A 12199-nucleotide genomic window follows, 5' to 3' on the forward strand; every position below is an offset into this window, starting at 1 on the left:
CGAGTTTAAGTCTACAATAATGTAAATAGCAGACCATTCCTCAAACATACCGTTTATTTGTAATACACAAAGCAACATTACAGCACCAGTTTGACATTTGGATATTACTGTCTCCCTCATAGAAAATGGTTACATGTTGTTCATACCTCTAGCTTATTAGTTGTGGAATTCAGTCGTGTAGACCAGCTTATTGTTCTGTTAGAAGAGACAGCCTTAGAACCGAGCACCATTTGATGTACTAAAATCCAGATATGGATATTCCTAACCACTCACACCCGTCTTTCTGTCATACTAATGTTCATTTTTGGACCGACTGAGGGAATATACTGAATGTAATATGTCCTATTTCATGTACAGTCGATACAAACACTTTGAACAGCTCCTGTGTGTTGATGATGGGGTCATACTGGTATAAGGCCCAGCTTGCTCTCCCACCATGATTGACATGCTTTGACATGTAAGCAGAGTGTATGGATTGTGTTGGTAGTTCTGGGTCTGTTCCTCGTCTGTGTGTTTATGGGATCTTCATCCTGTTGGCCTGAAGGGTGAGAGGACCAACAGCAGCACATAGTCCTTATTTTCTCTTATTTCTATGAGATAAGTGTGTGTGTCTGGTTGTGGGGGGTTTCAGTGCATCTACTTTGATATTGTGAATAGAAAAAAGGCTGTTATTTTTGCGGTTTGAGACCGATCAAGAAAGGAGCTTTGTCTTGTTCATTTCTCCTTTTCAACCATAACACCATTACGTCTTACCCATGACTAAACCAAAGCATGTTTCTGTGTGTGTGTAAATCTGTCAAAGTATTGTTTAAAACCCTGCCTGCACCATTATTACAACCAAAGGAGTGTGCCAGTTTGAGAAGAGGTAGGAACTGAAGGCTTGGTTTCCTCCTTTCCCCAGGCCAGACATGGGAAGTGTAAAGCACCGTAGGGTTGTCTGGTTGTTCTGTTTTCCGTTGTCAAGAGAGGTATGATATGTGGGCTCTGATAGCTGAGGTTCTGTGTTGCGGTATCTGAAGATCTGAGGAGAGACGGCTTTGAAGAGACTACCAGCTTTTTACGATCTGTCAGATACAAATGGTTATTATAGATTGTTATATTGACCTTTGATAGCTCAGTCATAGCAAACAATATACGCTATTTTCTGTCCTCTTATTTTCCTAAATGGCATCCCAATAACACCTACCTCATCCCATGTGTTTGTGGTGTTGTTTCTCATAGGCCACTGCATTATTAGAGCTGCTTCCAATTCCTATAGTGGAGTAATGACAGGCATGTTCATGTAAAAGAGACCCTAGCAGTATAATTATGGAGTATACAGGACAGTTGATCACCACACTTACCCAAGTAATCCTTATAGTCCTTGTAGGACTTTTGCCTCATGGGACGTCCATCTAGATGAGAAATAGCACCTCTAGTTCGTGATTATGCCAGTTTTTAGAACTACATTAAATGTCTGACTGAATCGGACCTTACCAGAGTTGCCACGAGACTTGATGCACTGTCCCCGATTGGGGATGCCAGCGGCGGGATTTCCTTGGTTGATGATGTGGCACTCATAGCCTGTGGGACAGTGCAGGGGCTCGTCACCATCCTCTGTGGTGCTGCAGGCCTCCGCTGGAGAGCAGGGGACACACAGGTCAGAGGTAAACTAAACACACACACTGATGGTGTTGCTTTCAGGTCTGTTTTAATGGTGATGTTCCAGGCTACTCACCCTGCAGTACCTCATCTGGACCGTCTAGAAGCCAGCCATTCCCTCCCAGCCACCGAGGCTTGGGTTGAATCAGCCAGTCCAGCACTGGTCAACACAAACACATAATTGGTAAGTTTGATCCTAATGATATCATCAGTATTTTACTGCATATCCTAGTACCAATGGTTAGAACTATGCCCACGCTATGTATGACCATGCGTGCTGTCATATGGGTCGATAAGTGTGCTTTTTTGTGTACTGTCACCTAGATCACAGGCGCTTGCTTACCTGGTGGTGGCTGCACTGACTCCAGACAGGCGTAGATGCAGCCGTTATAGCAGCAGCGCTTGTGGCGCTCACATTCTGAGTCAGAGCGGCAGCCGGGCACCTCGCAGGCCCGCTCCGGCAGCATCTGAGGTGGGGGTGGGCAGCGGTCATTCTTCTGGTGCTGCGTGGATTGGGACTGCTGATTTGGATACTCATAGTCCTTAGAGGAGAGAACAGAATTACTTTGTTTGAACAGAAATGTGCAGTCTACTATCCTGAGGCTGAAACAGAGAGACCTGGTCAATTTCAACACAGTAGTTGATTGCTGGAATCTTTGTGTACATACAGTAGGCCAACAAAGATGAATTGTGACGTGTGCTTGTCCTAACACCTTTGACCAGCAGGTGGCGGTAATGGATTTTTGTAACATACTTGTTGCAACATTTTCCATCAGCTTCTTCTGTTTGTTATATTTTCTGTGTTAAGCTATCATGCCTGTTAGTAAACACCTTGACCACTCTAAACAAGTAGAGCGATGAAGAACTGAAGGCTAATAATTTGTTCTTAACTGCCTTGCTAGTTAAATAAATGAAATAAAAAATTCAAAGTCAAGGGGGAAACATTTTTTATTTCTTTACCTTTATTTAACTAGGCAGTTCAGTTAAGAACAGATTCTTATTTTCAATGACGGCCTAGGAACAGAATGTGAATGTGATACAGGAAAATATGATTATGTCAAACACACATTCTCCACCTGACCTGAACAGTGGTGGTCTGTGATTTTTCTCTAAAGGAGCTTGTGAAACACTTACATAATCAGTTCTGTAATACAGCCATGGCTGTACTTACTGCTTTGCTCGGTTCAATAAACTTGAACTATTTCCTTTCACCTATGGTGTGAACTACTTCTATTTCCTTTCACCTATGGTGTGAACTACTTCTATTTCCTTTCACCTATGGTGTGAACTACTTCTATTTCCTTTCACCTATGGTGTGAACTACTTCTATTTCCTTTCACCTATGGTGTGAACTACTTCTTGGAGGATTTCATACGTCAAACACTGTTTTATTCAGGTTTGTTATCACTGTATGTGATGTGCTTATAACCATGGAGCTAAGGAGGTAGTGTTTGTGGGTCTTTCCTAATATTTTCCAAGTGCTATTCCATAGAGGAGCTGCTCTGGCACAGCAACAGATACAGTGAGATCCGGTTTCCAGTTGCACCTGAGCTAGCCTACTGTACAGGGCCAGCCACACAGTCTCATTCTGAGGGGCTCACTCTGACTGCCAACACTAATCAGGATGCAAATGTTCCATGTAGTCTGGCCAATGTCAACCAAAGCCCATCTTTATCATGGAGCTCCAGACCAGACACTGTAATTTCAAGTGCACATCCTGCTGCTCTCGACGTGGATACCCTGCCGGCCCGGGTAAGGTGTCCCTGTCCCTTTCCCCCTGACAGAGAGACTGTGCCAGGGGCCCTCTGAGAGTTTTTTTTTTTTTTTTTTCCCCCTCTCACTAATTAGATAATGGGCTTGCCGACTGCACGTGATCGTTAAAACTGCACTGTTTATTTGGCAGGCTAAGTGACTGCTCTTCCAAACCAACCATAAAAACGAAAGTAACTGTTTGGCGCTGGTGTTTGACACAGAATGCATGTTTGTAATAAACACACAAATAATTTGCTCTGTCAACTGCCAGCCTGGTGGGTGGGGTGCCAGGTCTTACCATGGCTCAGTGACTGGATCAACATGTAGCGTGTGGCAACACACGAGTGCACTACTTTCTTTCCTTCCATGTCAGTGTGACTGCAGTAAAAGTAACACAGTGCTGACTTGGTTAGGTTATTGATCCTGATTTTACGCTAATTGACCATGTCTTAGTAACACTTCCAGATGTTTTATGCCCTTTACAGTGATTCTCCTTCCTCAAAATGAACCTTTAGAGCTTTTTGACCTGATCAGAGCTTGATAGAGCAACAGAGTTAAATTCAGGATGAGTTATCAGGCAACATCAGTGCTCTCTTCATTCAAAGAATTCATGCTTTTAGCAGCTGTGGTCCACATTGGCCAGATTGGATCCATCATCTGTCAGATCTTCTGACTGTCTCCTGAGGGTTTCTAGGCCGAGCTATATTAGCCTGTCCTACAGTATGTCAAAGAGAAGCCAATCACACGTCACAATGCTGTTGGGTCTACAAAAGGATTCTAATCATGTTTACAACTTTACAGGTAATGATTATGGGAGGCAAAGTAGGCCATTCACTTTCATCCTCATGTCACCCTGTATCTTTACAAATGCACTTCAGACAACTCCAGGTTTAAAGTACAAGAGTGAGGTTGATTATCCATGTGTTTGGACAACGTGAGCTACAGTGACCATGGTTCATTATCTGCCCAGTTCCCATGGTTTCTCCTCAGATCTCAGTAGCAGAGGAAGTAGAATATCCGGTTCCTGTCTATCAGTCTGAATGCCAAGCTGCCCTACCATGTCCTGTACTGTGCCGTGCTGTATGTGTCTGTTTGATGTTCAGTCCCACATTGTTTATTTACAGTCATTGGTCTCTTCCTGCTGGGCCACAGAGATGCCAGCAGACCTGTTATATTGATTACTTCCAGAGAAGTGTTTTCAAAGCTGAGCGATTCAGCATAGTGGGCTAAAGCCATCAGAGACCTTATTTGGCTGCAGACTGTGATGTAAACTGTAATCAGGCCATTGACGTCTGTACTGTATCTAGTCCTTAGATCAGACACATCCTGATTCCTAGAACTCCAGGAAGCACACCACTCAGCTTCTCCAGTGAAACGATATGCAATGTGATAGTCGTACACCCCAAATAGATGTATGGATTGCACTGATTATTTAATGATAGTCATACTTAAGTATTGACCATGTTATTTAGATCCGTATCTCTTTCTTCTGTAATACAACAGCATCCATTCTCCACCCTCCTTCCCATTCTGAGATCCCCTATGCTTAGAAAGTTTTCCAGACCAGCCTTGCTCTAGCACCAGTTCATGTTGCAAGGGTAGAGCTGCCCCGTTCAAGGTGCGGGACTCTAACCTGGAAGCTTACAAGAAATCCTACTATGCCCTGCGACGAACCATCAAACAGGCAAAGCGTCAATACAGGGCTAAGATTGAATCATACTACACCGGCTCCGACACTCGTCTTATCTGGCGCTCGTCTTGCAAACTATTACAGACTACAAAGGGAAGTAGGCTGCGGGGCCAGACGGATTACCAGGACGGACGTGTGCTCCGGGCATGTGCTGACCAACTGGCAGGTGTCTTCACTGACATTTTCAACATGTCCCTGATTGAGTCTGTAATACCAACATGTTTCAAGCAGACCACCATAGTCCCTCTGCCCAAGAGCACAAAGGCAACCTGCCTAAATGACTACAGACCTGTAGCACTCACGTCCGTAGGCATGAAATGCTTTGAAAGGTTGGTAATGGCTCACATCAACACCATTATCCCAGAAACCCTAGACCCACTCCAATTTGCATACCGCCCAAACAGATCCACAGATGATGCAATCTCTGTTGCTCTCCACACTGCAATTTCCCACCTGGACAAAAGGAACAATTATGTGAGAATGTTATTTATTCCCCCTCAGGAAACTAAAAAGATTTGGCATGGGTCTTGAGATCCTCAAAAGGTTCTACAGCTGCAACATCGAGAGCATCCTGACTGGTTGCATCACTGCCTGGTACGGCAATTGCTTGGCCTATGACCGCAAGGCACTACAGAGGGTAGAGCGTACGGCCCATTACATCACTGGGGCTAAGCTGCCTGCCATCCAGGACCTCTACACCAGGCGGTGTCAGAGGAAGGCCCTACAAATTGTCAAAGACCCCAGCCACCCCAGTGATAGACTGTTCTCTCTATTACCACATGGCAAGCGGTACCGGAGTGCCAAGTCTAGGACAACAAGGCTTCTCAACAGTTTTTACCCCCAAGCCATAAGACTCCTGAACAGGTAATCAAATGGCTACCCAGACTATTTGCATTGTGTGCCTCCACAACCCCTCTTTTTACGCTGCTGCTACTCTCTGTTTATCATATGTGCATAGTCACTTTAACTATACATTCATGTACATACTACCTCAATTGGGCCAACCAACCAGTGCTCCCACACATTGGCTAACCGGGCTATCTGCATTGTGTCACACCCACCACCCGCCAACCCCTCTTTCAGGCTACTGCTACTCTCTGTCATATATGCATAGTCACTTTAACCATATCTACATGTACATACTACCTCAAGCAGCCTGACTAACCGGTATCTGTATGTAGCCTCACTACTATATATAGCCTGTCTTTTTTACTGTTTTATTTCTTTACCTACCTACCTATTTCTTTACCTACCTAACCTAATACCTTTTTGCACTATTGGTTAGAGCCTGTAAGTAAGCATTTCACTGTAAGGTCTACAGTTGTATTGTACTGTTGTATTCAGCGCACGTGACAAATAAACTTTGATTTGATTTCCTGCCATGACATTGACTGACTGGCTGAGAGGCTGACTGAGTCACTGGCTGGCTGACTGACTAACTAATTGTCTGACAGCTGGTGAGTTTTGACCTTAATGTATAAAAGGATGGAATGTAGCCAGACATATGCTATTTTTTAATAGTTAAACTGAGACATAGCACCCATGCAGGTGACTGCCTGCTTCTGCACTAACTGTTTTACCATGGTGTTTTATCTTGATGGATGTTTGGACTATCACATGTTTATTATATCACCAGAGAGCAGTGGGGTTGCTTCTCCAGCCTGCTCTCAGCGGGGAGTTGATCATCCTGTGGGTGTGTACAGTAATGTCCAGACCATCCTCACATCATCTGACTGGGAATAACGTTCATAACTCCTATCGAAGCCTCAGTGGGCTAAGTGTATTAACTCTGACCTACACAGATGTTTACTCAAACCAAGTATGAAACAGACTTTACCACCTGTGGATTTCTTTCAGACTATTTTTACTGTATGCCAAGGCCATATTATGTTTTGTATTTGTTATGCATATTTGTATTTTTTTAATCCTATTTATATAGAGAGTGGTATTTACTGGCTATACTAGAGGGATTATAACCTATATTGAGTGCAGCCATCTTGGAATAGCCTAGTAAATTAATTTGGCTGACATACTGGAATGAGCAAAGTTAGGATGCCTCTTCCAGTCTTGTTTGTTCTGATGTCTCAGCACACAAACAGCCCAATCCCATGGGATTAATGTCTTTATTGCTACCATTGATATGGAGCTGTAGCAATTAGATGGTAAATATAGATGTGAGAATCACCTGGGGAGGAAAGAAAAGTCCTGAGAGGCCGTGGCAGATGGCCCAGAAACAGAACAGGAATGCCTCCTTGAGAATGTTGTTCATTTACAGCTCAGCGTTCAACACCACAATGCCCTCCAAGCTCGTCACTATGCTCGGGACCCTGGTAGTGAACGCCTCCCTCTGCAACTGGATCCTGGGCAATAAAGATGAAACACCAGATGTCATTTTAGATTCTGAGCTCAATTTCAATTCACATATTAGGAATGTGACCAAAATATTTTTTTACCACAGAAAGACTCATTCATGCTTTTATTACAAGCAGTCTTGACTACTGTAATGCTCTCCTGTCATTGGTAAACTACAAAACAAACAGAATGCTGCATCATGGGTACTGACCAAGACCAGATGGAGTGCACACATTACACCGGATTTAACGTCTCTGCACTGGCTGCCTGCCTTCTTCTATTGGTTTTTAAATCAATCCACTATTGTGCACCAATACGTGTCAGACATGCTTTTAAGTTATGTACCCAGTAGGTCGCTCAGGTCCTCTGGCACTGGCCAATTAACTATCCAAAAGCCTAGGACCAAGAAGTATGGAGAGGCAGCCTTTAGTAATTTTGCCCCCAGCCTCTGGAATAGCCTGCCAGAGATCCTGAGGGGGCTGAAACTGGTCATATTTAAAAGAGATCTTAAAACACCTTTTTAGCTTTGCTTTTCCTTAGGGTGTTTTTTTTCAGTTTTTGTTATTCTTTAGTTGTTTTATTCCCTTGTGTTTGTTGTATAGTAAATATTGTTGTTGTATAGTAAATATTACTCTTTTTCTTTATTATTTTTTTTTTGCGAAGCGCATTGCAATCATGTCTGAAATGTGCTATATAATTACATTTGGTTTGATGATTTGGAAATTCTGACGGGCTGCCCCCAGGTGGTGAGGGTAGGCAAAAACACATCTGCCATGCTGACCTTCAACACGGGGGCACTTCAGGGGTGCATGCTTAGTCCCCTCCTGTACTCTGTTCACCCACAGCTGTGTGGCGGCGCACGACTCCAACACCATCATTGCGTTTTCTGATGACACAACAGTGTTAGGCCTAATCACCGATGATGAGACAGCCTATAGGGAGGATGTCAGTGACTTGGCAGTGTGGTGTCAGGACACCAATCTTTCCCTCGATGTCAGCAAGACAAAGGAGCTGATCGTGGACTACAGGAAACGGAGGGCCGAGCATGCCACCATCCACATTGATTTGGCCGTAGTGGAGCGAGTCGAGAGATTCAAGTTCCTCCTCCACATCACTAAGGAATTGTTTTATAAGAACAAATTCTTATTTACAATGACGGCCTACCAAAAGGCCTCCTGCAGGGGCTGGGATTAAAAATATAGGACAAATCACACATCACGACAAGAAAGACAACACAACACCACATAAAGAGAGACCAAAGACAACAGCATGGTAGCATCACAACATGACAACATCATGGCAGCAGAACATGGTAGCAGCACAAAACAGGGTACAAACATTATTGGGCACGGACAACAGCACAAAGGGCAAGAAGGTAGAGACAACAATACATCACGCAAAGCAGCCACAACTGTCAGTAAGTGTCCATGATTGAGTCTTTGAATGAAGAGATACACTCAAACTGGACTTTTTTATGTTGGAGCTCGTTCCAGTCGCGATCTGCAGCGAACTGAAAAGACGAGCGACCCGATGTGTGTGCTTTAGGGACCTTAAACAGAATGTGACTGGCAGAACGGGTGTTGTATGTGAAGGATGATGGCTGCAACATATATCTCAGATGTGGAGGAGTGAGGCCTAAGAGGGTTTTATAAATAAGCATCAACCAGTGGGTCTTGCAATGGGTATACAGAGATGATCAGTTTAAAGAGGAGTATACAATACAGCGATGTGTCCTGTAAGGAGCATTGGTGGCAATCTGATGGCCGAATGGTAAAGAACATCTAGCCGCTCGAGAGCACCCTTACCTGCCAATCTATAAATTACGTCTCCGTAATTTAGCATGGGTACGATGGTCATCTGAATCGGGGTTAGTTTGGCAGCTGGGGTGAAAGAGGAGCGATTACGATAGAGGAAACCAAGTCTAGATTTAACCTTAGCCTGCAGATTTGATATGTGCTGAGAGAAGGACATTGTACCGTCTAGCCATACTCCAAAGTATTTGTACGAGGTGACTACCTCAAGCTCTAAACCCTCAAAGGTAATAATCACATCTGTGGGGAGAGGGGCAGTCTTCTTACCAAACCACATGACCTTTGTTTTAGAGGTGTTCGGAACGAGGTTCAGGGTAGAGAAAGCTTGTTGGACACTAAGAAAGGTTGTAGAGAGTTTAACACAAAGTCCGGGGAGGGGCCAGCTGAGTATAAGACTGTATCATCTGCATATAAATGGATAAGAGAGCTACCTACTGCCTGAGCTATGTTGTTGATGTCATTTGAGAAGAGCGTGGTTCCTAGGATTGAGCCTTGGGGTACACCCTTGGTGACGGGCAGTGGCTGAGACAGCAGATGTTCTGCAGTGACTTTATACACCCTACTCATTGAGAGAGGTAGTTAGCAAACCAGGCCAAAGACCCCTCAGAGATACCAACACTCCTTAGCCGGCCCACAAGAATGGAATGGTCTACCATATCAAAAGCTTTGGCCAAGTCAATAAAAAATAGCAGCACAACATTGCTAAGAATCAAGAATGAATTAACATGGTACACACACACCAACAGTTGTGAAAAGGCACTACAACGCCTCTTCCCCCTCAGAACCTCAACAATTTCTACAGCTGCACAATTGAGAGCATCTTCACTGGCTGCATCACCGCTTGGTACTGCAAGGCGCTACAGAGGGTAGTGCCTATGGCCCAGTACATCACTGGGGCTGAGCTCCCTAACGTCCAGGACCTCTTTACCAGGCGGTGTAAAAATGGTCAAAAACGGTTCTCTCTGCTACCGCACGACAAGTGGTACCGATGCACCAAGTCAAGGAACCAACAGGAACCCGTGAACAGCTTCTACCCCCAAGCCATAAGACTGCTAAATAGTTAATCAAATAGCTACAGAGACTATCTGCATTGACCCCCCTTTGCACTAACTCTTTTGACTCATCACAAACGCTCTTGCTACTGCTTATTATTTATCCTGTCGCCTTATCACTTTACCCCTACCTATACCATATCACTTTACCCCTACTGTACCTTTACCCTTACCACTTTACCCCTACCTAAGCTTTTCACTGTCAGCCTACACCTTTTGTTTACAAAGCATGTGACAAATAAAATTAGATTTGATGTCCAGACACATGTCAGGATCAGAGAATATCCCCCTAGATGTGATACAAAAACAGGTGTGTGTTACTAAGCAGTGGAAGCTGTGGTTATTGTAATGTTCTCCCCGTGCTAGCAGATTGTTGGCATGTTTTTGGCTGTGCTGGCCAGCTGCTCATTCTGCTTTGCTGCTCTGGAGGGAAAAAGAGAGCTCCATCCTGTGCCTCTACATCCCCTCTCTCTGCCTCCCATCTCTCTCTCCACCGCTGTCTCTGTCTGCTGCTCTTACTACAGAAACCCCTCCGTGACAATGGCCATGCTCTGTTTCTCTGTGTTCAGTCTTCTGCATGACCGTCCGTCACTCCTCCACTCCTCACACAGCCAGGACAGAGTGGGGAGGACAATACACAGGGGACTACATTCTACATCAGGGGGACTACAGGGGACTACATTCATGAAACCATGGTGCTGCTATTGCTAAAACCTCCAAACTACATCCCTCTGCCACCCTGCTAAAACAGTGTATGTACTGTATGTCCACCAGCTTTACCTTCTCCCCCCCCCCCCCCCCCCCCAGACACACACACACACACACACACACAGTATTGCTGCAGTGAATGTACTCCTATCAGGTCTAAACCCCACCTTTTGGTTAAGCCCTCTCTTTCTGATCCGCCGGGCACCTCCTGACCCACAGGACAGCACCAGCATGCAGAGCACCAACATCAGGGGTGTCCGGATGTGACAGCCAGGCATGGTCCTAACACTTCACTCCTCCTGCCCTCTTCACTCTGTTTCTTCTCTCTTCTTCTGTCACTCTCTGTATTCCTTACTGTATCCTTCTTCCTTGAAGTTTAGAAAATGTTCTCTCCTTTTCTTCAACACTGTGGTGTTCAGTCCAGTGCTTGGTATTCCTTATTGGGCCGGTGTTGAGGCAGTGGCTCCCGTGCTTGTGAAGCCAGCGATTACACAAGCTCTGCTATAGGACAATTATTTTTATCCGTCTGCGCAGGGGAAACTGCAGGGGAAATAAGAAGAGAGGAAAGGAAAGGAGGAGAAAGAATTAATAGAGCCACTGTGGAGGGAAAAGAAAGAGGGAGATAGTTAGGGGCGTCAAGGAGAGAAAGCCAGCTGTCTGTGCATTGGTCTGCTGGCACGGCAAGCACATGTCTGCCTTTCACTGAGAGAGAGGGAAGGAGAAAGCGAGCGGGAGAAGGAGGAGGGAGCTCAAAGGAGGGAGGGGAAGAGAGAGAGAAAGATTTTCAGTATACTGTAAAGGGGTTACTGAATTTAGTCAGATCTGTATTTCATATTACAGTATTAACTATGTATGCATACATTTTACATAATGACTAACTTGTGGGAATAGGAAATGCATGATATACTGTAAGAAAGTCACTGGAAGTGCCATGACTAAGCATTCCTGAATAGGCTGTATGTTGAGAGGATAATGTAGGCATTCAACCAGAAAGAATAAAAGCATGTTTCGTGATCCAGAGTAGGGGCCACTTGTCTGTGAAATAGCATGTTCCCTCTCAAACTAGGACATATCCCCTCACCCTTCTCACTCCCTAAATCCCCTCTACCCCCTGGCCCCCTCATTCCCATATCCTGCATTGAAAGGGGGAAAGAATGCTAAGCCTGTACAAATCTTTGTCATTATTAGTTTTA

At 44.7% G+C, this 12199-nt stretch overlaps 1 protein-coding gene across 1 annotated transcript; it reads right to left on the reverse strand.

Annotated features, from left to right (window-relative positions):
* Positions 1 to 36: 36 nt before the first annotated feature.
* On the reverse strand, positions 37 to 11713 carry LOC110520001 (WAP four-disulfide core domain protein 1). The gene is made up of 7 exons (XM_036974449.1): positions 11174 to 11713; positions 1985 to 2183; positions 1718 to 1801; positions 1477 to 1617; positions 1344 to 1394; positions 1187 to 1252; positions 37 to 1064 (listed from the first exon to the last, which is right to left on the reverse strand). The coding sequence occupies exons 1-6, from the start codon at positions 11282 to 11284 to the stop codon at positions 1188 to 1190; spliced, it is 651 nt and encodes a 216-aa protein (XP_036830344.1). The 5' UTR covers positions 11285 to 11713; the 3' UTR covers positions 37 to 1064; position 1187.
* Positions 11714 to 12199: the final 486 nt, after the last annotated feature.

This window comes from Oncorhynchus mykiss, chromosome 1 (assembly GCF_013265735.2).
Source record: "Oncorhynchus mykiss isolate Arlee chromosome 1, USDA_OmykA_1.1, whole genome shotgun sequence".
Classification (NCBI taxonomy): Eukaryota; Metazoa; Chordata; class Actinopteri; order Salmoniformes; family Salmonidae; genus Oncorhynchus; species Oncorhynchus mykiss.

What these genes read in the sequence shown, in the direction of transcription:
- LOC110520001 (XM_036974449.1), bottom strand. Translation starts at nt 11,284, where the DNA reads ATGCCTGGCTGTCACATCCGGACACCCCTGATGTTGGTGCTCTGCATG. An exon ending in AGAGAGGGCTTAACCAAAAG is followed by an intron (nt 2,184 to 11,173) that starts GTGGGGTTTAGA and finishes CTCTCCTCTAAG; the next exon opens with GACTATGAGTATCCAAATCA. An exon ending in GGACTATAAGGATTACTTGG is followed by an intron (nt 1,253 to 1,343) that starts GTAAGTGTGGTG and finishes ACTCCACTATAG; the next exon opens with GAATTGGAAGCAGCTCTAAT.